The 26,876-nt window shown below is 38.1% G+C and overlaps 1 protein-coding gene and 1 pseudogene across 1 annotated transcript; one reads left to right on the top strand and one right to left on the bottom strand.

Moving 5' to 3' along the window:
- Window positions 1-973: 973 nt before the first annotated feature.
- LOC107858182 lies at window positions 974-19,799 on the bottom strand (annotated as a pseudogene).
- Window positions 19,800-21,380: 1,581 nt separating this feature from the next.
- Window positions 21,381-22,917, top strand: LOC124896276. Its single transcript, XM_047407818.1, has 3 exons — window positions 21,381-21,690; window positions 21,763-22,724; window positions 22,813-22,917. Exons 1-3 carry the CDS (start codon window positions 21,381-21,383, stop codon window positions 22,915-22,917), a joined length of 1,377 nt encoding a protein of 458 aa, XP_047263774.1.
- The last annotated feature ends 3,959 nt before the right edge of the window (window positions 22,918-26,876 follow it).

Raw genomic sequence — 26,876 nt, 5'->3', positions numbered from 1 at the left:
AGATTCAACACTTGCATCCCTCGAATCCTTGCATCTCCTTCATACTCAGTCTTGAGATAATCCCATACTTTTTTCGCTGATTGCAGAGACATGATACGAGTGAAAATATTAGATGAAACTGCAGTAAATAAGCATGCCAGTGCCTTTGATTTCTTGGTTTTCCTCTCCTTGTGAGTTTTAATCTGCGCCACCATGGGATTGTCCGGCAAGGGAGCTATCTCGTATTCATATTCAACAGCTTCCCAGAGATCCAAAGCTTGCAGATGTATCCGCATTCTAACAACCCAGATTCGATAACTTTCTCCATCGAAAGTTAGAGGTGCCATTGAAGAAAAATTTGTTTCTCCGTTCATGGTATCCACTGGATCAGATTGATGCAAACACTCACAGGTCCCTTGCGATTAAAGCTCCAATACCAATTGTTGGTTTTAAAACCTTTAAAAGAAAATAATGCAGGAATTCAATAGTCAAAAAGTTGGCTGCTGAAACAGAGGTGGGAGTTTAAAGAAGAGAATACACAGAGCAGTTGATTTTTCCTTGTAAAAGCCGTATGTTATTGATCATCAATTAGCAACTTAAATAGTTGTTATTACAATTAAAAATAGGACAAAGAAACAACCTATTTCTACCAAAATTAAAATAACTAATTAGTTTCCTACCAAAGATAGGACTCCTAATTTAACTAGGATTTGTACGTAGAAGAAAAACTGGAGAAAAAAAGGAAAAATTGTTTGGATTCTTAAAGCAACTTTCAACAACCAGAATACATGAAGTTCTTACCCAATTGTCGGGTGCCGGTCCATTCCCTTCCCTCTCCTCCACATAATTCTATGCACAATGTTGCAAAATCAAAGATTTTGTAGTACCAAGGTTCGACATGGCTTTTCAAGTCTTAACTTGAATATGTATTTAACCTGTTTGTTGTGCAAAATTCGCTTAAAAATGCTTGGTGAATCGAGTAATACTCCATTATTTATCGGCCTTGCTCAACAGTGATGGTCAACTCATTGTTAGAGCTTGGCTTATAATTATAAGAGGATGTGCTAGCTGCTTCTGCTGCATTTCTCCTTGTGACAAAAGCTGGTTGATTAGGTCTTGGAAGAGTCATGCTTTCACTTCCAAGCATAATTATCACATTTGACATGGTGGGTCGATCACCTGAATCTTGTTGCACACATAAAAGGGCTACATTTATGCACTTTAATACTTCGTTTTCATTGAATGTATCCACTAGAGTTGGGTCCATCACGTCCAGTGCCCTGTTTTCCATCCATAGTTTCCAAGTCTGTAATTAATAACAATTTGAGTCAGTACCAATAATATCAGTAGCAAAAATAAGATTAATCAATTTTGTCGAGTCCGACTCATAGTGATTATTTTTCAAAAAATAACTCTAATTATCAAATAATTGAATAACCAGGAGCATCTTTTGTTAAAATTATGTGTGCATATGATTAAATGGAGTATATATTAAGTACACTCTTTTAGTAGTACTTTTTAACTTTAGGTTTTCACTTTTCTTTTAATAATATGCTTTTACAACAACAGAAGTATCATGCATCTATGTATGATCATACGTTTTAAAGATATTCGTGTGAATCGCCTAAAAATCTTTTATTCTTCTTAATATTTTGTATACAGAGTCAAGTACGTCATATAAAATGAAATGGACAAAGTATTTGGGTACTTACATGACCCAAGAGGTTTGTGCCTTGAAAAAGTTAAGAGATTTCTCTTTCCACTAATGATTTCCAGTACAACCACCCCGAAGGCAAAAACATCAGACTTGATTGAAAATACTCCTTCCAACGCATATTCTGGTGAAAGATAGCCACTGTTTCATAAGAAATAATCCGAATTAATTCGCTACTGTTGGAAGAGAAAGCTAAAATATATATATATATATATATACTTACTGTGTTCCAGCAATTTTTTTTGTGTTAGCCTCTATACTCTTGCCTTCAACGATCCTGGCCAAGCCAAAATCTGATATTTTGGCATTCATGTCTTCATCTAATAGAATATTGCTGGTCTTTAGATCTCTGTGAATGATACGTAACCTTGAATCATGATGTAGATAAAGAAGTCCACGGGCAATGCCCAATATGATTTCGAAGCGGATACTCCAATCCAATAACTGGCCTAGCGTACGATCTTGCAAGACTAGTAGGTAAAAAATCAGAATACTGAAATTAGAGGTGCACTGGACCAACTGGAGAGATTCTTTACTGGAGGGGAGCCAAGTTCTCTGAAGAAAAGTTAAGTAGACTCACCAAATATGCGGGTGTCTAAGCTTTTGTTGGGCATATATTCATATAGTAGAATCTTTTCGTTCGCCTCGATGCAGTAGCCCAGAAGCCTGACTAGATTTCTGTGTTGGAGCTTGGCGATTAACATTACTTCGTTTTTAAATTCTTCAGCACCTTGACTAGAATGACTCGACAACCTCTTCACTGCCACTTCTTGACCTTGAGGGAACTTGCCCTGTACAATATTAGCTGTAGTTACAAAGATAGTAGTATATGATTTTAAAAATGGTCAAATAAACAGCGTCCATGTGAGAATCACCACCTTGTAAACAGGGCCAAATCCACCTTGACCAAGCCTGTTTGCATCTGAGAAGTTGTCCGTAGCGACTATTATGCTTTTCAAGTTGAAAAATGGGACATCGATCCGTTTCTTATCATCTTCGGTTAACAAATATTTAGATGGACTTCCACTCTCGGGCAACTGCTCTATCCCCACACCCAAAATATTTTCCTTGGCTTCTCATGACATAAAGTAAGTTCAAAATTAGCAGCAAATTCATAATGTATGTATAATGTGTGTGTGTGTCTGTATATAAGCTTGTTCAATTTGATACCGTTCCTTCTTGCCACCTTTTTTCTATGGTAGATTACATAGCAAATGGTTATAATTCCAGCAGTTACGCAGACAGAAATAATCAGGGCTTTGAGATTCAAGGATGGTGCCTTCCCTCCACTCCATGCTCCTTCTCCTTCATGCTCTAAACCAAAAGAAATTGAAACTTGCTTAGGTGATTAAAATAAAGAATACAACTAGGACCATTTGTGCTTGGTGATCCACACCTTGTTAGGTGTGCAAACGAAGCTCTACATTGCTAGCTGAAAAAAAAAAAAGCTACATGTAAGTTGTAGTGGTACTATTCATGCTGTGAAGTCTTTTGCGCAAAATTGTGCAGGGTTGGTCCAAAACAGACAATATTAAACTATGTTAAGAGTATCTTTGGATTGTTTTAGCCCAACCTATGATATCAAAGCCAATGGTTTGGCGGGACAAATATGATGGTAGAATAACTGCGCATGACCCGGCTTAATATCTTTTCCTGTCTGTGGCCGGGGTTGCTACCTTGTAGCTTTGAAGACGCATAGACAGAAGAAGCCAGTGATTTGATGGTTGTAACTACTCGGTTGATGTGGGTTACACATGTTAGGTGTGGAGCCTGGTTAATAGATGATGTACTATTTATATATTAATGAACATGCGGTAATTATAGGTACTGTAGCACTTTATTCTCATTTCTTTATGTAACTGTACATACCCTAAATCAATAATATAAATAGCCCATCCGCCGTAAAGTTTACCCACGAGGTGTTACCACGAAAAATATTTCTCTCTCTTCATTCTCTCTCCTTGTAGACACGTAATTTCGTCCCTCCCCGTTATCGTTTTACCCATTTTTACCTTATCCTACCGATGTAATTACATCCCACAAAAATACAAAAAATAACTCTCAACAAAATCCCTAACAAACTTTTATTCTTTTTAACATCCTAACAACCCTTTCAATTAAAATAAGACACATTACGCATACCCCTACCCCAACACCCCATACCCACGTGACCCTCCCCCCTCATATTTCTTGTCCACAAAGACAAAAAAGGATAAACATTAGAAAAGGGCCCCACTCCCTGAAGGTCTTGGAATATCTCTAATTGCCCACCGCTTTCTCAGGCGCAATTCTTGGCTCCTACTGAGTCACCTGAGCACGCGCCAGGATTCACTCTGCGATATTATTATCCTGGCAGTTCTAGTGTGCCCTTGGCAGCTCCCCAATCAAGACCTGCTGCTCAGCCGGCGCCACCGATCACACTGGTATTCGTGGCTCTGCCACCACCTAAAGCTCTCACATATGTTGTGCGTCCGACAATGGGGCTTCCTCGGTCTGCCAGTGAGCCAGTATTGAAGGTTCCAGATAGTCATTATTATGCCTCGGAGCCTACTTTGAGAATGAATGAACCGTATGGGTACACTCAGCCACCTGCATTTCCATTTGATACGGAGAAACCTGTCGCAATAGAGGAACAGGAAGTCATAGCGCGTAAGTTGAAAAGCTTAGAATAGGCCATGAGGAATTTGCAGGGAATCAAAGGTTATAAGAGTGTTTCCTATAAAGATCTTTGCATGTTCCCAGACATCAACCTTCCCCTCGATTTTAAAATGCCCAAGTTCAAGAAGTATGCAGGGCACGGTGATCCCGTGGCATACTTGAGACGTTATTGCAACCAATGGAGGGCTACAGGAGGAAGGAAAGAGCTGTTCATGGCTTTCTTTGGCGAGAGTCTTTCTGATCTGGCTTCAGAATGGTTTATCGATCAAGATATCGACAAGTGGACAGCTGGGATGACTTAGCTTCTGAGTTTGTGTAACATTTTTAGTATAACATCGACCTGATTTCGAATGAAAAATCCTTGGTCAATATGAATAAGAAAAACATTGAAGGTTTTAGGGAATACGCGATAAGGTGGCGTGAACAGGCCGTTAGGGTAACGCCTCCAATGAAAGAAAGTAAGTTGGTAGAGGTTTTTATTCAGGCACAGGATGAGACCTATTTTCAACATTTACTTCCGGCAATGGGAAAGTCTTTTATTGAAGTCCGCAAAATGGGGGAGATGATAGATGACGGAATCAAGACCAGCCGAATAGTGAGTTTTGCCCCATTGAAAGCCATCATACAAGCGATTCAAGGTGGATCTAGCGCATTCGGAGGTAAAAAGAAGAAAGAGGACGTGGCGACTGTCGTAGCTGGAACCCATTCCTATCCCAAAAGACCACCTCGCCCCTATCCCCAATCTCAAGCCCAAGTCTACACCCAAGCTCCATATATTCTTCCCCACCATTACCACCCTCCACAAAACTCTTTATATTCTATTCCACCACCCCCGTACCCAGTATATAGCACACAACCATATGCCCAAACCCCTTCTTACCCGCAATGGTGCGCGCAAGCTCCATAAAATTGCCCATCCGCTCCACCAAATTACCAAAACCCCTCCAGACCAGGTTTTTAACCTAGGCCTAAGTATAAGAAAGAGAAGGCGGTCAAAAATCAATTCACACCTCTTGGGGAGTCATATGATAGCTTGTTTGATAGATTGAGAAAGTTGAAGATCTTAAGCTCAATTCAAGGAAGGCTTTTAAATCCACTGCCGAGGAATCTCGATTATTCTTTAAGATGTGCATACTGTTTTGACATACCAGGCCATGATATCGAGAAATGCTGGCATTTAAAGAGAACTGTCCAAGATTTAATTGACACAAATCAGATGTTGGTCCAGGCCCCGGAGGGTCCAAACATTAACCAGAATCTGCGGCCAACCCATGCTGAAACCAATATATTAAAATTGATATATGATGGGAAAGAGTCGTCAAGGTGTTATAAGCCCATCGTCAACATGTAGACCATTGAGGAGAAATCGGTGAATGTAGCAGAGTCTTTGAAAGCAATGTCATTGAGCAAGGAAGAAATGATAGAAGATAAAGCCCAAGAATACACAAAGAAACCCCTGATCATGGTGCATGGTGCCAGAAGGTATGTTGATTTAAGTCAGGATAAACCTAAGTTGACAGTGGTAGGAGCTCCGAGTAAACCCATCTTAACGGTGAAAGGAGCGTTGGCAGAGCCTATTATCCTCAAACCGGTGACCCAACCTCCGATAGTTGATACGAAAAGGGTCCCCTAGAATTATGGGCGAACTGTGATGACCTATCACGAGAAAGAAGTAGTGGAAGATGTAGATGAGGTAGGGGGTTTGACTCGGTTAGGAAGATGCTTCGTACCTGAAAGTTTAAGAAAGTCCAAGCCAATTGTGAGTGGACCGTCATCTATCAAAAAGCCTATCATCGAAGAAGAAGCCGAAGAATTTTGAAAAAGATAAAATTGCCAGAGTATTCAATAATAGACCAGTTGAAGAAAACCCTTGCTCAAATTTTCCTCTTATCTTTGTTGTTGCACTCCAAGGAGCATCGTGATATTTTACTGAAGGTATTAAATGAAACATATATTCCTAGGGAGATTACAGTAAATCAGCTTGAGAAAATGGTTGAAAAAATCTTTGAGGTCAATCGAATCAGTTTTTCTGACGATGAATTGCCTGTTGAAGGTACATGGCATAACCGGGGCCTTTACATTAAAGTGAAGTATGAAGATTTCTACGTCACTCATGTTATGATTGACGGAGGTTCAGGTGCAAATATTTTCCCTATTTCTACTTTGCAAAAGTTGAATATTGGTGCCGAGAGGATTAGGCCCAACAATGTATGTGTCAGGGCTTTCGATGGTGCAAAATCAAACTCCATTGGCGAAATAGAACTAATGTTGATCATAGGGCCTGTTGAGTTCGCCATAGAGTTTCAAGTATTGAATATAGACTCTTCTTACAATCTGTTGTTGGGAAGGCCGTGGATCCACAAGGCCACGGTCATTGCATCTACATTGCACCAAATGATTAAGTTTGAGCATGACAGGCAAGAAGTGGTTATTCATGGTGAAGGAGATTTTTTTGCCTGCGAAGATTCTCCCTTGTCTCTTATTGAAGCAAATAACGTAGAGGAGACATTCGTCTATCAAATTTTTGATACAATGCCAGTGAATCGTATCCTTGATTGGCAGGTTATACCGGGACCGCAATTGTCTTCCGCTTCTATCATGATGGTGAGTAAACTTTGGAAATACGGATTTGAGCCAGGAAAGGGTTTGGGAGCATCTCTGCACGGTATAGTTCGTCCCATATGTTTGAGTGAGAACGTGGGCACATTTGGTCCGGGTTTTGAGCCCACGGATGAAGATCTGAAGAAAGCCAAGGGAAGGAAAAAGGAAACATGGTCACTCCCTCCCCCAATGCCACTACTCAGTGAATCATTTGTTAAGAGTGGTGTCACAAAGCATGTGGAATTTGAAGTTGAATTGGTTGATGACTGCCAGAACCTTTTTATTAAAGTTGATATGGTCGAAGCAGGAGAAGGTACCATTATGGCAGATGTACAATTCATAGGTCCAGCTGTCCGGCTCAATAATTGGGAAGTCACCCCTCTCCCCATCAAGAGATTGTTTTGGTAGTTTATTTTATTTTTCTTTCTGTTTATCCAAGTTATTTCAGGGTTGTAATTCGAATTTTAGTTTGTTTATACTATGTTGGCATCTATGTTTAAACCCTTCTATCTTTTTATTTAATAAAATGCAATGTCCCTTTTGTTTCGTGTCTAATATATATATATATATATTTATACATTTCTCTTTATGCTGATTCTAATGACATGACATGCATGCGGAATTTTTAGCCTGATCTTAAAATCCAAAATAATCAAGATGTAATGAAGCAGGATGGGGAATATAATGAAGAAGAAGCACTAGAAGAAATAAACAAAGAGTTGGAACAGTTTGAAGACAAACTGAATCCTAATTTGAATGAGACTGAGCCAATAAATCTAGGGAATCAAGGAGATGTTAGGGAAACTAAAATCAGTGTACATGCTTTGCCACAACTAAAAGATGGAATGATTCAAGCATTAATTGATTATAAGGATGTTTTTGCATGATCTTATGATGATATGCCTGGTTTAAGAACTGAATTAGTGGCTCACAAATTGCCAACTGATCCCGCATTCCCTCCTGTCAACCAGAAGTTAAGGAAGTTTAAAACTGATATAAGTATTAAAATCAAAGAGGAAATCATGAAACAACTTGAAGCCAAAGTAATTCGAGTGGCTCGTTATCCCATGTGGTTATCCAATGTTGTTCCCGTACCAAAGAAAGATGGCAAAATTTGAGTGTGTGTTGATTACCGTGATTTGAACTGAGCAAGTCCAAAAGATGATTTTCCACTGCCCAACATCCATATTTTGCTAGACAACTATGCTAAATGCGAAATTGCCTCATTTGTGGATTGATATACCGGATATCACCACATCATTATGGATGACGAAGACGCGGAGAAGACGTCTTTTATCACACCATGGGGGACCTATTGTTATCAAGTGATGCCGTTCAGTTTGAAGAGTACTGGAGCAACATAAATGAGAGCCATGACCACTATGTTTCATGATATGATGCATAAGAAAATTGAGATCTACGCGGATGATGTGATAATTAAGTCAAAAAGTCGGGCCGACCATGTTAAAGATTTAAGAAAGTTCTTTGAAAGGTTTCACAGGTATAATCTCAAGCTCAACCTAGCAAAATATGTATTTGGAGTTCCGTCTGGAAAGCTGTTGGGGTTTGTGGTCAGCCGTCGGGGGATTGAATTGGATCCCTCGAAAATCAAAGTCATTTAGGATTTGCCCCCGCCCCAAGCATAGGACGGAGGTGATGAGTTTGCTTGGTAGACTGAACTACATTAGCAGGTTTATTACTCAACTCACAACCACTTGTGAGCCCATAGTCAAGTTGCTGAAAAAGAGTGCTGCAGTAGAATGGACTGAAGAATGTCAGGAAGCGTTCGACAGAATCAAAAGATATTTGTCAAATCTGCCCGTGCTGGTACCATCGGAGCCTGGTAGGCCTTTGATCTTATATTTATCAATCAGGGACAATTCTTTCGGTTGTGTCCTGGGTCAACATGATGTCACAGGCAAAAAAGAGCAGGCTATTTATTATCTTAGCAAGAAGTTCACCGCATACGAGGCCAGGTATACTCTTCTTGAAAGGACGTGTTGTGCCCTAAATTGGATAGCATAGAAGTTGAAGCATTATCTCTCATCCTATACTACTTATCTCATCTCCCGCATGGATCCTTTGAAGTATATCTTTTAGAAGCCTATGCCGATAGGTCGATTGGCAAAGTGGAAAATATTGCTTACCGAGTTTGACATTATATATGTGACTCGAACCACCATGAAAGCCCAAGCCTTGGCAGATCATCTTGCTGAGAATCCCATCGATGAAGAGTACGAGCCATTAAAGACATATTTTCCTAACGAAGAAGTGTCGTGTGTCGATGAAGTCGTTATAGATGTTGATCCAGGTTGGAATTTATTCTTCGATGGAGCTGTCAATATGAAAAGAGTCGGATAGGTGCGGTTTTTATCTCTGAATTGGGAAAATATTTCTCGATAATAGCACAACTTCGATTTTACTGTACTAATAACATGGCAGCGATGAAGCTTGCATTCTTGGTTTGAGGTTAGCTGTTGATATGAGAGTCCAGGAATTATTGGTGTTGGGGGATTGGGATTCGATCGTCCATCAAATTGAAGGCGATTGGGAGATGTAAGATTTGAAGCTTATCCCATATCGACAATGTTTGCAGGAGCTATGTCAACGGTTTATGTTAGAAAAATTTAGGCATATTCCAAGGATTCACAATGAAATTGCTCATGCTTTAGCCACTCTGTCTTCAATGCTCCAACATCCTGATAAAGCCTACATCGATCCACTGTATATACAGAGTCGTGATCAACATGCTTACTGTAATGCGATTGAAGAAGAGCTCGATGGAGAACCCTGGTTCTTAGATATCAAGCGATACATTCAGTCAGGAGAATACCCAACATATGCCACCAACGATCAAAAGAGGACTATTAGGCATTTGGCTAGTAGATTTTTCTTAAGTGGGGGAATTTTATATAAGAGAACCCCAGATCTGGGACTTTTGAGGTGTGTAGATACAAGAGAAACCTCGGCAATCATGGTTGAAATACACTCTGGAGTATGCAGGTTGCATATGAACGGTCATGTCTTGTCAAAGAAGATTTTTCAAGTAGGTTATTACTGGCTTACTATGGAGAGGGATTCTATTCGATTTGTTCAAAAGTGTCATCAATGTCAGGTACACGGTGATCTGATACGTTCTCCTCTTGCTGAGTTGCATGCAATGGCCACTCCATGGCCATTTGTGGCTTGGGGAATGGATGTGATTGGACCGATGGAGCTGAAGGCATCAAATGGACATAGATTCATTTTGGTAGCCATTGATTACTTCACAAAGTGGGTAGAAGCAGTAACTTTCAAGTCAGTGACAAAGAAGGCTGTGATAGATTTTGTTCATGCCAACATCATTTGTAGGTTTGGAATTCCTAAGATGATCATTACAGACAATGCTGCCAATCTCAATAGTCATTTGATGAAAGAAGTGTGTCAACAGTTTAAAATCGCACATCGAAATTCTACTCCGTATTGCCCAAAGGCCAATGGTGCTGTAGTAGCCGCCAATAAGAATATAAAAAAGATACTGCAAAAAATGGTACAAGGGTCTAGACAGTGGCATGAAAAGTTGCCGTTTGCATAACTAGGTTTCGCACCACTGCTCGCACTTCAACATGGGCAACTCTATATTTATTAGTGTATGGGACAGAAGTAGTCATCCCTGCAGAAGTTGAAATTCCCTCTCTTTGAGTCACTGTAGAAGCAGAGATTGATGATGACGAATGGGTCAAAACTCGACTGGAACATTTGAGTTTGATTGAGGAAAAAAGGCTGACGTCTGTGTGTCATGACCAGTTGTATCAGAGGAGGATGGCTCGAGCGTATAACAAAAAGGTCTATCCCAGAAATTTTGAAGTTGGGCAGTTGGTATTGAAACGTATCCTTCCTCACCAGGTTGAAGCGAAAGGCAAGTTCTCCCTTAACTGGCAAGGTGTCTTCGTTGTGAAGAAAGTGTTGCCCAATGGAGCCTTATATTTGACAGATATTGAAGGCAAAATGGCAGAAATGGCTATCAATGCTGATGCAGTCAAAAGATATTATGTATGATATTTTATCCTTTGGTGATTTTATTGCATGTTTAGTACTTGCATTTTTTTAAGATTGATATAGTGAAGGTATTTTATTCTTCTATCCAAACATTGTGTCATCCTTTGTTTACCCGTTTGAGCTTCGTTTTATTTTTTCTTTCATATTCCCCTTTTGGAATCAAAATAGAGTCAAAGATAAATGTTAAGAAAATAAGAATAAAAGAAAGAGTTCGAAAAAAATAAAAAAAATCAAATCAAATCAAAACAAAGAACAAGCTTATGGAACTACGTGCAATTTGATTTTCCTCTGTCGGGAGTGAGATACGTAGGCTGCCCTATTTCAGGCTCGGTCCAACCAAATAAAGATTTTAGAGTCACTCAGTCAACAAAACTTGGGCATAAGTTAATATGTTGTTTGAGTCAATTCCAAACGTTGTAAGTCCCACCCCAATTCAAGTGTCATTTGAACCTCTTGCCATCCTTTTCTAACCTTATCCGAAAGCCAAGTTACAACCAAAGAAAGTCCTTCAGATCAATTTTTGATAATGTTAAGGCTAAGCATGCAATAGATATGATGATACATTGTGAAGTACCACTTGTCTCCCTCAGCATAAGAAATCAGAAAAGAAATACAAAATGAGAGAGTCTTATTGGTGAAAACCCCCGCGGGCATCATAAGGCGATGGTGGGTTGATAGAAATGAAAATGAGAGAGTCTTATTGGTGAAACCCCTCGCAGGCACCATAAGGCGATGGTGAGTGGAGAGAAATAAAAATGAGAGAGTCTTATTGGTGAAAACCCTCATGGGCACCGTAAGGCGATGTCGAGTTCAAGAGAAAAGTGAAAAGTGAAAAGAAAGAGATTTGTTGGCAAAAGTCTTTTAAGATGTCATCAATTGAATATGATGTATGAGTTCAATGGATTTGAAGAAACGGCTTAGCGGCAAAGGCACGAACTCAACAATAAATGGGGAGTTTGGATAGGAAGATCAAACAGCTTAATTCAAAATGTATGTATACTCATTGGAGTTGGTTGCCGTATTCAGATAAGTTTTCTTTTTGAATATAGGACATTGCCCTTTTCTTTCATTTACATATTCATTCTTTTTGTCTTTTTATGTCATTTATCAAAATAAAAATCACCATCATTTCTTTACATTTAAGTTAAGTCTGTGTCAAAACAAGCGAGAAAGGATTTCAAAATTTTCTACCAGTCTTTCCAATTATATGAGAAAAATCCAAGGACCTGCACATGAAAGAAATATGATCGTAAATCAACACGAATTAAAAGAAGTCTATCAACCGACAGACGTTGGATTCGTGGAAGCATTCGGATTTGGGAAAAGGGTGCACCTCAGAGGCATGGTAAAATGGAAACCCATTGTTTGAGTCAGAACTCATTTCCTTCAATCTGGATCCGGGTCAATGATGCAGCAAGATTTGGAACAAAGATGAAAGGAACGAGTGCTGGGGCTGATACCTGAGAAGCCAAAAGCTGCAAGCCACTACTAAGTTTTTAACTGACAAATTTTCTTTGTTGAAATAGGGGCAAATTCGCTTCACTTAATTCAGCTACCATTGGAAATGCACATCCGTGGGATTTTACTTTCTGTTCAGGACCCTTCTGAAAAATAGGATTTTACTTTCTGTTCAGGACCCTCCTGAAAAATGGGACTTTACTTTATGTTCAGGACCCTCCTGAAAAATAGAATTTTACTTTATGTTCAGAACCTTCCTGAAAAATGAGATATTACTTTCTGTTCAGGACCCTCCTGAAAAATAGGATTTTACCTTCTGTTCAGGACCCTCCTGAAAAATAGGATTTCACTTTATGTTCAGGACCCTCCTGAAAAATGGGATTTTACTTTCTGTTCAGGACCCTCATGAAAAATGAAATTTTACTTTATGTTCAGGACCCTCCTGAAAAATAGGATTTTACTTTCTATTCAGGATCCTCCTAAAAAATGGGATTTTACTTTCTGTTCAGGACCCTCCAAAAAAAATAGGACTTTACTTTCTGTTCAGGACCCTCCTGAAAAATGAGATTTTACTTTCTATTTAGGACCCTCCTGAAATATGGGATTTTACTTTCTGTTTAGGACACTTCTGTAAAATGGGAATTTACTTTCAGTTCATGACCCCCTTGAAAAATAGGACTTTACCTTTTGTTCAGGACCCTCCTGAAAAATAGGATTTTAATTTCTGTTCATGACCCTTCTTAAAAATGGGATTTTACTTTCTGTTCATGACCTTCCTGAAAAATGGGATTTTACTTTCTGTTCAGGACCCTTCTGAAAAATGGGAATCTATTTTCAGTTCAGGACCCTCCTGAAAAATGGGATTTTACTTTCTGTTCAGGACCCTCCTGAAGAATGGAAATTTACTTTCAGTTCAGGACCCTTCTGAAAAATGAGACTTTACCTTCTGTTCAGGACCTTCCTGGAAACTGGGATTCTACTTTATGCTCAGGACCCTCCTAAAAAATGGGATTTTACTTTCTATTCAGGACCCTCTTGAAGAATGGGAATTTATTTTCAGTTCAGGATCCTCCTGAAAAATGGGATTTTACTTTCTGTTCAGAACCCTCCTGGAAAATGGGACAACGTTTTCAAAAATGAAATACTACTTTACTATAATTTTTGTTTGGGATAATTTTCGTTCTAGTTTTAGTTTTGGGTTTCAGGAGCCCGCCTGAAGAACAGGGTGATGAAATAGCAAGTCAGGAGTCCACCTGGAGAACAGAGTGAAGAAATGAAAAGTCAAGCAACAAAGCGAAGCAATAGAAAGCCAAACAACAAGTTGAAAGAAATTGCAAGTCAAGAGCCCGCCTGAAGAATAGGGTGATAAAAGTCGAGTCAAGAGCCAACAGAAGTTGTATAGATAGGATTTTGTAATTTCATTTATGTTTTAACTTGCAATTTTCATTTTTGATGTAATGACAGAGCCGCGGACCTGAACCTCGATGGAACCTCACTCGACTCTTCAACTCGGTATAGTCCACTTCTCTTCTAACCCTTTGAGATACTTGTGACTTCCTCATGACTTGGGTAGATAGGGTGTCCAACAAGATTCGATTGTCCTTCTTTCTTTTACTCCTCTCTTTGAATAATGATCAGTACAAAATTCGGTCTCGTTGTTTACTTCTTTGTTTGAAAACACTGCGTGTTTACATTCAAAGGGGGCATGATGTAAACACGTAATTTCATCCCTCCCCGATATCGTTTTACCCATTTTTACCTTATCTTACCCATGTAATTACATCCCATAAAAATACAAAAAATAACTCTCAACAAAATCCCTAACAAACTTTTATTCTTTTTAACATCCTAACAACTCTTTCAATTAAAATAAGACACATTATCCATACCCTTACCCCCAACACCCCATACCCACGTGACCCTCCCCTCCTCGTATTTCTTGTCCATAAAGGTAAAAAGGGATAAACATTAAAAAAGGCCCCACTAGGAAATTTCCATGAAAGGGACAACAAAAGGATCATTTTCTCCATTTTTTTGAGAAAGGACCATATATACATATCACATTCTCACGCACAGGAGGTTTTTCTTCTTCATATTCACGATATTCCTCTTTTTTTTTTTTTTTTTTTTTTTTTTTTTTTTTTATCTTAGATCGCATACACACAGTCATGGAGGATTTTCTTCTCCACTTTTCTCTTACCCACACGCACTAACAACAATACCCACATTCACCAATATACCCACACAATCTCACTCACAAAAACCTCACAGAAACACTCCACACACGGATCTCGCACACACATACACTCACGGAATATTCAAAAAAAAACAAAAGAAAAATGGAGTAGATTGAAAAGGGGGTTACGGGACTGAAGAGGGAGCGGAGAATCTCGTCTCGTTACTGTTCCTGCAATATATTCGCTGGAAACGCGTCAATACCAGCTCAAATCTGCCCAGATTCGCCTAAAAAATGTCAATCTAACCCAAAAATTAGTCGAGATCCGACCCTTTTTTTTCTTTTTTCAGACGCTAGTTGAGCTCACCGGAGCTCCGGCGTCTCGTCCCTGTTCGGATCGCCGTTCTGTTCGTGGTTTGATTCCGGCAAAGTCACGCCAGAATTATACGATTCTCCGTCACCGTGAAATACAGAGCAGCGACCAAACCAGCCGATTCTGGCGAGATCGGGTCAAAATCCGGTGACATATCTCACAGTTTTTCTTGGTTTTCTCCCGCAACGGCTTGGTTTTTGATCTGTTTGTCTGTTTCTCTCGCGAATTTGGGTTTCGAATCTGATTTTGGAAAGTTGGTTGATCCGAGTTGTGAGTTTGTTGACTGAGGTTCTGCTCGGGATATTCGGACGCGGTCTTCGTCTTTTCACTCGATTAATATTTGAGTTTGAAAGGTACGAATCGAGGTCCAATTCTATTCCCCTCTTTTATTTTATGTTTATTATTATAGTTGGTGTGTTGGAGTGAATATTGTATTTGGTTGATGATTTTGATGTGGTGATATGTTTCGATATTGTGTTTGAGCAATCGTGATTACTGTGGTTGATATTGATGGATTGATTCATGTGAACGAAGGAATTGAAAGATTTGAATTCATGTGGGAATAAGTGAGACGAGAATTGAAAACTTGATATAATTAGTGAATTTTGATTAGTTTGATTCATTAGTTGTTTGACTTGAAATAAACGTTAATTGAATTTGGTAGTATCAAGATAGGCCGATTGGAATAGGCAAGACGTAGGTCGGGTAGGCAAATCTCAAAATTGTGGGTTGATTGAATGTTTGAATTTGATTGAATGGTTTGATTTTATCACTTTTGAATCAATTGTATAATTTGGCCGGGGAATGCCCCGAAGTATTTGTATATATTTATTCAGCGGGGAATGCCCTGAGGTATCATGTACCCGGAGAACGTTCGTGATGAAGGCCCGAGGCGTCAGATAGAGCATTAGTCTAGAATTAATTTAGAGTAGGATTTATTTTTACACATTTTTTTATTTTTGGACTGTATAATTGGACTGGACAGTAAATTTTGGATTGTTTTATCTTGTTTGCTTGATTGATTGTTTTGCATGTTTTGTGTGGTTTATATATTCATAATGTCAAATTAGCTTATACGCTCCGCCAAGCGACCGTGATCAAACCACGGGATCGAGGGGTGCCTAACATCTTTCCCTCGGTCAACAGAATTCCTTAGCTGGAATCTCTGTTCGCAAACCAATTTTAAAGAGTCTAACCATTTCGAAAAGAATTTTTCAAAGGTGACTTGGCACACCGGATTATGCCAAATGGCGACTCTGAATTTAATTATAAAAAAAATCCTTTTCTAAACAGAATTTTCATTTTTTGTTACTTAATAATAAAACTTTCGAACTTAAAAAATTAATCTTTCGGAGTACAAAAAAGGGGTGTGACACTCCTCAAGAAATCTCTCTCTATTTTCTTCATCTCTTTGCTAGATCTAGTGTGTGTGAAGAAGAATCGATCCTAACAACACACAATTAATCTCTAAATTAGCCATGAATACTCGGTTGAGAGGGAGATTGTTGGGTGTGCGTGACCAAAGTCCCACATGAAAAGTAGAAAAGAAAAGAAACCTACATAAATTTTTGGATAATCTTGATAGAGTGAGTCCTTTTGGACAATATCACACAATGTTAAAAGAGTATCTTTGGACTGTTTTATCCCAACAACTAATACAGAGCCAATGCTTCAACGAGATGAGTATAACTATGGTGGTGGCATGGGGTGCGGCTTAGTGACTTTGCACGTCTACGGGCCAGTTTGCTACCTTTCCCACAGCTTTGGAAATGCATACATAAAAAAATTGTTAGTGGGTTTTGGTGGCATTGATATGGGTGACACAGTTAATCTCCAAATGAGCCCAAACTTAGTTCAAAGTGGAAATGGTTGGGTTTACAAAGAAAGTCTCACATTGGTAGCTGCAAAAGGAAAAATAAGACATATAAGATGTCGTGGTACTCTTAGTGGTGTGAGGCCTTTTGAGTAAAACCACGTGGGCTTGGCTTAAAGTGTACAATATCATGCCATGTTAGGAGTATTAGACTGTTTAGCCAACAATCTGTTGAGCTTTTAAATGAAATGATATAGAAGCTTTCCAGCGTCTGAAATAAACACTTACAAAGTAAGACAGGTAGAGCTACGAAAAATAGTTCAGCAGTGGCATCTATTCAAGGTAAATGATGACCTTTATATAGGCATCCCAGACCATGTACGTCGCATCATACTTTCCTGCTAACACACCAACCCACTAACCATAAAACTAGAGTAACTTCTGCTGACTACTACGCATTATGAATAATAGTGGCACGACTTGCTAAGGACTAGGTAAGGATTAGACTAACAAGTAAGACTCATAGACTTGTAGTCAAGATTGAAGTAAACAAGGAGCTGGAGTTGATCTTTTAACAACCCTCTGGTACAATTTAATACTAAATCATCCCATTTGTAGTGTTGATTGCACAGACACTTTCTCTGTCCTTGTTCAGTGATGTTGCAACTTGAATATGGCCAATCCTCAGAGTCTGCAGAAGTACTGCATGTAGGTGCTGGTGGTGGTTCCCACGTGATCTGCATTTCGTTTATAACTCCACCAGAACTGAGATTTTGTAATTTCCCATCGAAACACCGGTTTATAGGATGAAAGGGCAATGACTGGTTGAGCCATACAACTTGAGTTTTGGTATCACATGTATTACCAGCATTTTCTGCATGCACTTGTATAACAAATGTTCTGTTTTCCTTATCTATGTCGATGACGGGATACGAGCCATTCAGTGTCTTGAAACTTGCTTCTCCAGTTAAATCATCACAGGAGAAACTATAATACATAGGATCCCCACAATTTGGTTGACTACTCAACGGATAAGGTATAATGTTTGGGCCGCAAGGCTTGCAATTTCTCCTTGTTATTGCTTCTGCAAAATGATAATTACAGATATTCCTGTCATGAACATCATTTTTATTTTGATGAGTAATAAGGAGAGAACTTTACTATTATCCATGCCTTGACATTATAGTTGAACAAGATATTATTCTACTTAATGATCTCGTCATATTTTTCTTTTTCCTTTTAGGGGGTTGAGGGGGAAGAAAGTAATTGGCAAAGGTAGGCCTGGCTGGATGAAGAATTAAGGTCTGATTGGATGGAAATATCTATATCAGACTATACAGGCTGTCCAATGAAGAAAAACTCTATTTGTCTAAAATTGATGTATCTTACTTATTGTATTTATATAAGCTATGGTCTGCAATGTTAGGTAAATTGTGGAAGGAATTACCAATATCCGTTATTGCTACGCGTACAGAAAGGTTGAAGCCACAAGTATAGTCCGCCTGAAGATTGACAAGCTCACTCCTCCAAATCCAGCAACTAGATCTTGTTCCTCTCCGTGTTTCAGCTACTTGAAAATATGAGTAAGCTAGGCACTTGCAGTTGCTTAGACACTCCTTTCTGCAATCTTCTTCACTTTTTGCCGCATAGTATTCCGTGTCCGGCTCCTCAAATTTCATACTATGCATATTTAAGAACGTGTCGAATTCTGACTTCTTGTTGCAACTAATATCTGACTTTCTTGAACAACCACCAGTATATATCCCAGCCAACCAATCATCTGGAGAAGCAGGATCAAATCCTGGCAAAAACTTGCACAGAGACATTTTCTTCCTGCTGCAAATTCCAAATTTCCCACAAGTGTCATACACACCGCATGGACCTTGCGGCTCTGACCATCTCTCAGACCATCCACTACTCTTGTTGTCCCATCCATACAATTGTATTTCCCCTGTGACCATCCACTACTCTTGTTGTCCCATCCATACAATTGTATTTCCCCTGTGGAATTCATCACTAGCCTCGTGTGATTAAAGTAAGACAACATGGAAGAAATATCAGACTTTTTACTATAATTGGATAACATTGACACCACAAAAGAGGGCAGCTCCCTAAAATTAAATGGATTAGCAGAAGCAGTACGAGCTGCAGAGCCTTTCCAGTGGAGGACTGTCCTTTGGTATATGGTGTACTCAGAGTTGCCTTCTTGATTTAGCTGAAACGTGTAATTTCCAGAGGTAGGATCCTTTTGGGTAACACCCCAAGCAGTCAACTTCAGCGCATCATCCATTCTCATACCAGGAAGGAAGGTGTCAGTGGGGTGGTCGAAACTTTGCCATAATCTCTTGCCTAACAAATCATCAATTAAAACCAAGTTTCCTGAGTCGAAGAGCGTTGCTGTACGGTTAGAAGAAGATGCACTGACGAGTTCTGTTGAGAAATAAGAGTTCTTCATTGAGTCCAACACTTTGAGATTACCATCGTCCTCAATGGCAATAACCAAAAGTTCACTTGATATCGGAATTGGTTTGTCCCTATTGACAACCCACACAAATAGTTTTGGGACTCACCCGGTACCATATGCCAACATAATATCTAAATTCTCCATCGTCAGATGTAGTGTTAAAGAATCCCAGCTCGAATATCTGTCCAGCTGACACAAGAGTTTCCCCTTCGTTAGTTAATAAGTTGCCTGAAGTTATGATGTCCCTAGAATCACATTTGAAGTGACTCAAATACAGCAAGAATGCAAACAAGAAGACACAAGTAGACTGCATTTGTCTAGTTCATGAACAATCGCTATGGACTATAAGTATTTAGATTTGAATCAACAAGTCCTGAGAATAATCTGTGGTGCTTAGACTTCCTGTTAGGATTGCTCATACTGGGAGTTGGGACCAAGATTGAATATAATTCCAGCTCTTGCCCAATTAACTAATCAAGTCAACTGACTTTGTTTGATATGGTCTTCCAATTTTCCCATGTCTTGTTAGCCAAATTGTTTTGGAAAGTAATTTTTTCTAGGATAACAAGTTCCTTAAAAATTACGAAAAATGACTTTTCTAGTAAAAACAGATAAAACAAGTCGATTATCTCCTATCCAGCCCCAAAATCCCCATCCCTACATGGTTATTTGCCACGAATCTATGTAAACGATTTTGATTACAGTATTTCTACTTACCATTAAATATTTTACCATTTAATCCCATGTCCAAATGGTGGTATAAGTATATAATATATTCTGTAGAGTCCCAACTGGATACTGGTAATGTAATTCTGCATACTACGGAATCCATGGTAGAAAACCAGAAATGGATAAACAACATCGTCTAAAGTAACTTGTTAGCGTTGCATGACAAATGATATGTTTTCTACTCCCCATTTTTATTGTTTCATTTTCATATCATCTGTAAAAGAATAAGCTGACTAATCTATAAAGGAATATACTAATAATCTGACTAATCTTCTTTCCCCTCTCTGATCCTGTAATTGATTCCTCCAATCATGTACGTTCGAGAGTTTATGTCTAGACAAAAATTGGGTTGGTTGCATTTTGCACCCCAATGTGTTTATTTTTTTAACTTACACTCATCTTTTTTTTCTTTTTACAATTTACATCCTAATCTCTTTATTTTCTTATAAAATAGTAAAACCACTCTTTTAATTATTTTTTCACGAGGGCAAAATAGAAATAATAATATTTTTTAAAAAAATAAATTTATTTAATTTATGGCGTAGGAGATTAGATGAATAAATCCTTCCCGCCATTCACTTCTTCATCAGTAGCTAGGTTAAACTCTCCAACCGTAAACAAAGGGCAATTCATATTTTGCTGAAGATAAATTACAAGGCGAGTAAATATTCAATGGATGAAAATAAAAAGAAATTGCAAGATCGACTGAAGAAGGAGAAATTGAAAGGTAATAAATTTAGAATTATATGTTTCTTGCCCTGCTCTCTGTATCTTTTATTTTGTTTTCGTACAACAACTTTTATCTATTTCTCTCCTCTTTTTCTTTTCATATGAAGAAATAGATTAGTTTGCCTCAGTATATATAATAAGAGTAATAAACTAGAAAGAAAGATTCTTATATTTGCCGAAACATCAAACAATTCGAATTCTTTTGTACAGGATGAGCTGATTACATTGATGTTAGTATAAAAATGTTACTGCAGACACTAGAAATTTTGAATTTATTTGTTGTTTTGATTGTCTTTTACAAGAATTTGTTTACTAAATTTTTTTTTATGTCATTGTAACAGGTAAAGATAAGAATTTTTGTACACTAAGAATTCACCATGGAGGTTGATTTTTAGATGCACCAAAGAGAATTTATTTGGGAGGCAAGATAGATTATATTGACAAGTGTGATCCGTGTAAATGATCATTGCAAACCTTGAATTTGATCGGAACAACAAAATTAGACTACAACAATGCTCTTGATTGGCACTTCAAATTACCTATGACAGACACTGGTATTGATTATATTCAATGTTCTTGATTGTGATTTAATGATAAACACTCTTCCAGCTAACAGGGTTGCTGAAGTATATATTACAAGGGCTGACAATGTGCAAGCAGGTTTTGATGCATTTGAACTTTGAAGATGGCGGAGGTAATAATTTTTTCAAATCTGCAACGACAAATATTAACTTAAATGACATTGATTTGAAAAGAGCAGAACATGATGGGGATCAAAATAATGATATTGAGCAAGAATTAGAGCATTTTGAAAATGATGAATATCATATAAATGAAAGTGAAGAAGAGTTCAATTGTTTGGAGATGGATTCAGACAGTGAATGGCTTGGTGTATGGGACAACATTGAAAAAGATGAGGCAACTGTGCAAGTGATAGAGAAGAAAAATCTAAAAGAAAGTGCAAAATGAAGAAAAATAGAGAAAAAGAATGATAAAGTGATGGAAGAATCTAAGAACACCAATTTTGCAGAGTTGCTATTAGAGGACTCATGTTCGGAAGCTGAGAATGGTAATATTTCTTCTGAAAATGATGAATCAGAGGACATGGGGAATGTTAATAGTGATGATGATCGGGTTGAAAATATTTCATTTAGGGCAGATATAGATATGCCTAATCCAACATTTAGCTTGGGAATGACATTCGTTAATGCAACAGAGTTTAGAGTTGCTTTGAGAGCTTACTCTGTTAAAAATAATAGAGAAATCTCCTTGAAGAAGAATGAATCTGGTAAAATTTCTGCAAAGTGTTCCGATGGATGTCCATGGCACATATATGCCTCAAGAAAGGCACCAGATGATCCTACCATCATGATAAAGACTTTGGTTGAGAAACATTTTGAGAATTGTTTGTTTGTTTATGTCAACAAAAATGTGAAATCTAGAATGATTGCCCAAAAATACCTACATTATTTAAGAAAACATCCAGATGTATCGATAGGTGATTTTATGGAGAAAATACATGAAGAGATGAATGTTGAAATTTCAGTGAGTCAAGCATACAGAGCAAAGAGAATCGCTAAAGAGATGATTGAAGTTCACTACAAAGAACAATATGCAAAATTAGAGGATTACTGTGCAGAACTCAAGAAGAAGAATCCCGAATCGACTATATTGTTAGAAACAACACCTAATGAAGAAGATGGTACACCTATTTTTGAAAGAATTTACATATGTCTTGAGTCCTGCAAAAGAGGTTGGAAGGCAGGTTGTAGGTCGCTTATTGGGATGGATGGGTGCTTTCTTAAAGGTCCATATGATGGTCAACTTTTGACAGCAATTGGGATAGATGCTGATAATGGTATGTTCCCTATAGCCTATGTTGTATTTGATGTTGAAGACAAGCATAATTGGAACTGGTTTTTGAATTTGCTGGTAGATGACTTGCAAATTAGAAATCATGATAACATATGCCTCATTACAGACAAACAAAAGGTAAGATTCTTCTTCAGTTATATTATTATATTCTAATTGCCGGGTAGTGTTCTGTTCTTGAAGTTTTCGGGTATTGTTTATGATATAGGGTAGATTATTGGTGGTATTATTTGCTGATAATAATATTTCTGCTATTGTTCGTTATTTTTCCACTACTGTTGTAAAGAAACCAAATCGGACAAAATGCGCGTAGTTTTCCTTTTAATGACTCTGGTAGGATAAAAATGTGCAGAATGTCGCTGGTCTGTGGACGACTTGAAAGTTGTTTGTTACCAATCAACTTCTAAGTCACTAATTATTAAGCAACTTCATGTTTTTTATGGCTGCACAACCTTCAAGAAATGGCCATATTTTTTTCTGTTTTGGTCTAACAATTCATTTTTGGAAAAAACTTATCTAGTCAAAAGAACAAAACTAGCAAAATGTAACCATATATTTGGCCTCCATCTTATTTTTCAAATGCTGAAACATTCTATCAGAACACAAATAAAATTTAGGATTAGTTCACGTTTTGCGATTGTACCACCCCGCATTTTTGGGTTAGAACGTAAACCGTCATTTCTTCTCATAAAGGTTACAAAATCCACAAATCCAATGCAAATTTAGTGTGTTGATCAATTATGTAGTGTGGAGATCTATCTGAGCATGAATTAAGATCGTAGAAGTCCCCTAACTCAAGGACGAGTTGAAAGATTTTCCAATCGTTCGAGTTTGAGTAAGCATCGAAACTTGGGTCAACTTCAATCAACCATAACTCATTGTTTATGATGAACTGGGTGGCCTACTATATACCAAATTGTAGATAATTGAATAAGCTTTCCAACGATATAAGATTTGTTGAAATCTGATAACCGGGTAAGGAGTTATGGCTATTTTAAGTTTCAGTTGTAAGACGAATGCCATTTTAGTGCATGGCGCGTCGCGCCAGAGGCCAAAATGGCACTCTTCAATTTCCAGCAAGCTTCCGTGATAGTCCCGCTTCGCGCCAAACTTCTAGGTCTCAATATTTGGCATTTTTCCAAGCTCCGCGTCGCGCTAGGGCTAAAAATGGGGCTCCAGTTTCAGAATTTCACTCAAGAGTATTTTGGTCTTTTTCACCCATTCCTACCCTATATATATGTCCTAGTAAAGGGAAAAATCTCATTTTTTCTCTCTCTTCCATTGCAAGAATTAGGGTTTCCTCCCTATAATTCCAATCCAATTATCTCTAGTAACTCAAGATTCAACCATGGGAATTCAAAACAAACTGGAGATTTGGAATACCCAGATGGTAAACTTCAAGAAGCACCTATTATTTTCGGATATAGAGGTATGTGGGGTTATCTCAAAAAATCTCATGGGCTTAAAAAAATTCATGTTTTAAAAATGGAGGTTTTGAAATTATGAATATATACATGTTTTAAGCATCTTTATGATATTGATTTGGTCTTTAGGCCTATTCCGAAGTGATTTGATATATTATGTATGTATATGCTTGTGATTCAAAAAGATGTTAACTTGAGAGCATGAATTATATGAAACCCCTTTCTTGATATGAAATTTTTATGAATTTTCATATGATGCGAATTGTTTGAAATCATCTTGACAAGCATGACATAAAATATTTTGAAAGTGGATATGATTTTTGACTTGCAAGGAGAAGGTTATTATGTTGAAATATGATGAATATAATGGCTGCATGAAGTAATGATGTGATATTGATGACTTGCAAGTCGGGTATGACGATACCCTACAAAATAAGATATGCAGTTGAATTAAATGAAGTTGAATGCATTGATTTTATACGAGATAGGTGGATGCCCGAAGAAGGCGTTTGAGTGTAAGGGCTCATCGCTGGAAAACCGTGCTTGTCGATATGGGAATTTGGTACTAGGCTAACTAATCTTGTGTACCTGACTTTATGTCATTCCCAAATTGGGACTATGGTTAGAAGCCCTGCTTTGTGATCTTGTGCACTACCATACTTTATTGGGTCGAGACACCCTACTGTGAGATCTTGTGTGTCTTTTCCTCACTTATACTCTAATCTCGGCGGCAACCGAAGTTTGACAATTGGTGTAAATGTTATATGTAGGGTATTCCACCTAGCTCAGTTGCATTACATTGTTGTTGAAAACTATTACATTATGTCCATGTGTTTTCAAATGATTTGATACGAAACTGCTTTATACTGGCTCTCACCTATATTTTGTAAAAATATTGTATTTTGTTTTGATTTCTCTACGTACCAGTACTTTTGTATTGACCCCCTTCCCTCCTAGGTTCGGAGGCACAGTTTAGGGGTCCAGATAACCAGTAGATCTCTTCCGACAGATTTGCAGAATCAAGTGGTGAGCTTTCTATATTTCGGAAGGCCTGATGTCTGTCAGTTCATTTATCATTTAGTAGTTTTAGGTCTACTGGGGGCCTTGTCCCAGTTTTCCGATAGTTATTTATTTCAGTCATGTAGTAGAGATTTTGCAGACGTTTTCGAGAGGTTGATTAAGAATTGTGGGACATTATTCCCCATTACTATTTTCACATGATTCTTGACCATGTTTCCGTTATATTGTGTATCTTCGGCATTTCTTTTGTCATATAAGTCATGTGCATGATTACCAGATAGATAGGGGTGTTTCGGGCCTTTATAGTTCGGAATACTCGTCACGGCTAAGGCCCCGGTTCGGGTCATGACAAACTTGGTATCAAAGCGCGGTTCATGGTCCAGGGTATCTGCGAAATCACTTCGGGTAGAGTCTTGTTAATGGGTGTGTAGCGCACCACACTTATAAGCAGGAGGCTACAAGGCGTTTAGGAATGTCTCTCTTTCTTCATGTTCTAGTTCATGCAATAGAGTCAGAATGTTCCTCCTTCACACTCTAATTCGTGCTATCATGACGTCCATACGAAAGTAAAATCATCCCAAATTCTTTCCTTACTCTGATGTTCTCAGACCCATCACATTACTAGGGTGATTCAAGTGCAGAAGTTTAGAGTCTAAATGGTATGGTCCCTTCGAATAGCGTCATATAAGATCTTAAAATTATGCAAGGACTTGAGAAGAGTCCGTTATTGCTTCAGAGTGTATTGGTTCTAGTGTGAACCTTGATCTTGACGAAATCGTGCTTTTCAGCCTTCTGTATTGAGTATATTCGACCCTTTTCAGAAATTATGTTGCAGACGTCATGCTTAAGGGAAAAGATGTGTAGTAGAAGTGTTGGAATTGTATTTCCACCCAAATAGTAGTATAAGTTAAAGTGTCGGTGTCATGACCTATTGGTAGCTAGTAGCGTGTGTGGATTGTATGATAATTTGTGGGGGAAATATTTGACTCAGATTTCTTTTATCTATACAAAGTAAGATGTGTATTCTCAGATTATGGAATATTGTGTGACAAGTTTCCATCTCTTGAAAATATTTTATCACCGTGTTGATGAAACTAAAAAGTCTAGTGAAGTCGTGTGGGACTTTTTCGATTCACTAGCATAGTTGCCTTGTCATTCATTTCATTTTCTTGTTCAAACCACAAAAATCAAGTCTTGTGAAGCCGTGTGAGGCATATTTCGATTCACTAGCAATTTGTCGTTCAACGTGTTGTTCTTGTGTTGGTTGAATATATGTATAACTGAATCTTTTTGCATGAGATAGATTTGGTAATGAAGCGATTCGTCCTTGTGCGTTAGTTTCTTAGTAGAAGATAGAGAAAGAGTTATTAGGCGAGGTGAATTGTCCTTGCTTGAAGTATAAAAATGGCCAGATTAGCCAGTAGGTTATAAGTATAGACTCATGGTTGTTGTGGACTTTGAAGGTAGTGTAAATGTACGCTTGGGTAAGTAATTGTGATGTGAGAAAGCAGTATAAGTAGAGACGATTGTGCGGCGTTATAATATAAGAATAAGGTTGACCATGTCTATTATGAGGCTTTAACCCCCCCCCCCCCTGCCCCTCTTTTCATTGGCAGTTGTAAACTAGTACTAATTGTGAGAAGGTATGTAGTAGATTTTTGAGATATTTGGGTAGAATGTCCCAATTTGATGGATTAGTATATTTATATTATGTTGCATTCTTCATTGGTGGTAAATGATTGATACTAAACTATAGGCTTGAATTTAAATTGTGTGGTGGTAAATAGTAGCAAGAGTTGGATGATGCATGTTTTGTGGGATTAAATTA

This window comes from Capsicum annuum, chromosome 2 (assembly GCF_002878395.1).
Source record: "Capsicum annuum cultivar UCD-10X-F1 chromosome 2, UCD10Xv1.1, whole genome shotgun sequence".
NCBI classification, from domain to species: Eukaryota; Viridiplantae; Streptophyta; class Magnoliopsida; order Solanales; family Solanaceae; genus Capsicum; species Capsicum annuum.
The sequence above is the reverse complement of the archived record's forward strand: the minus strand, read 5'-3'. Positions and strand labels throughout refer to the sequence as shown.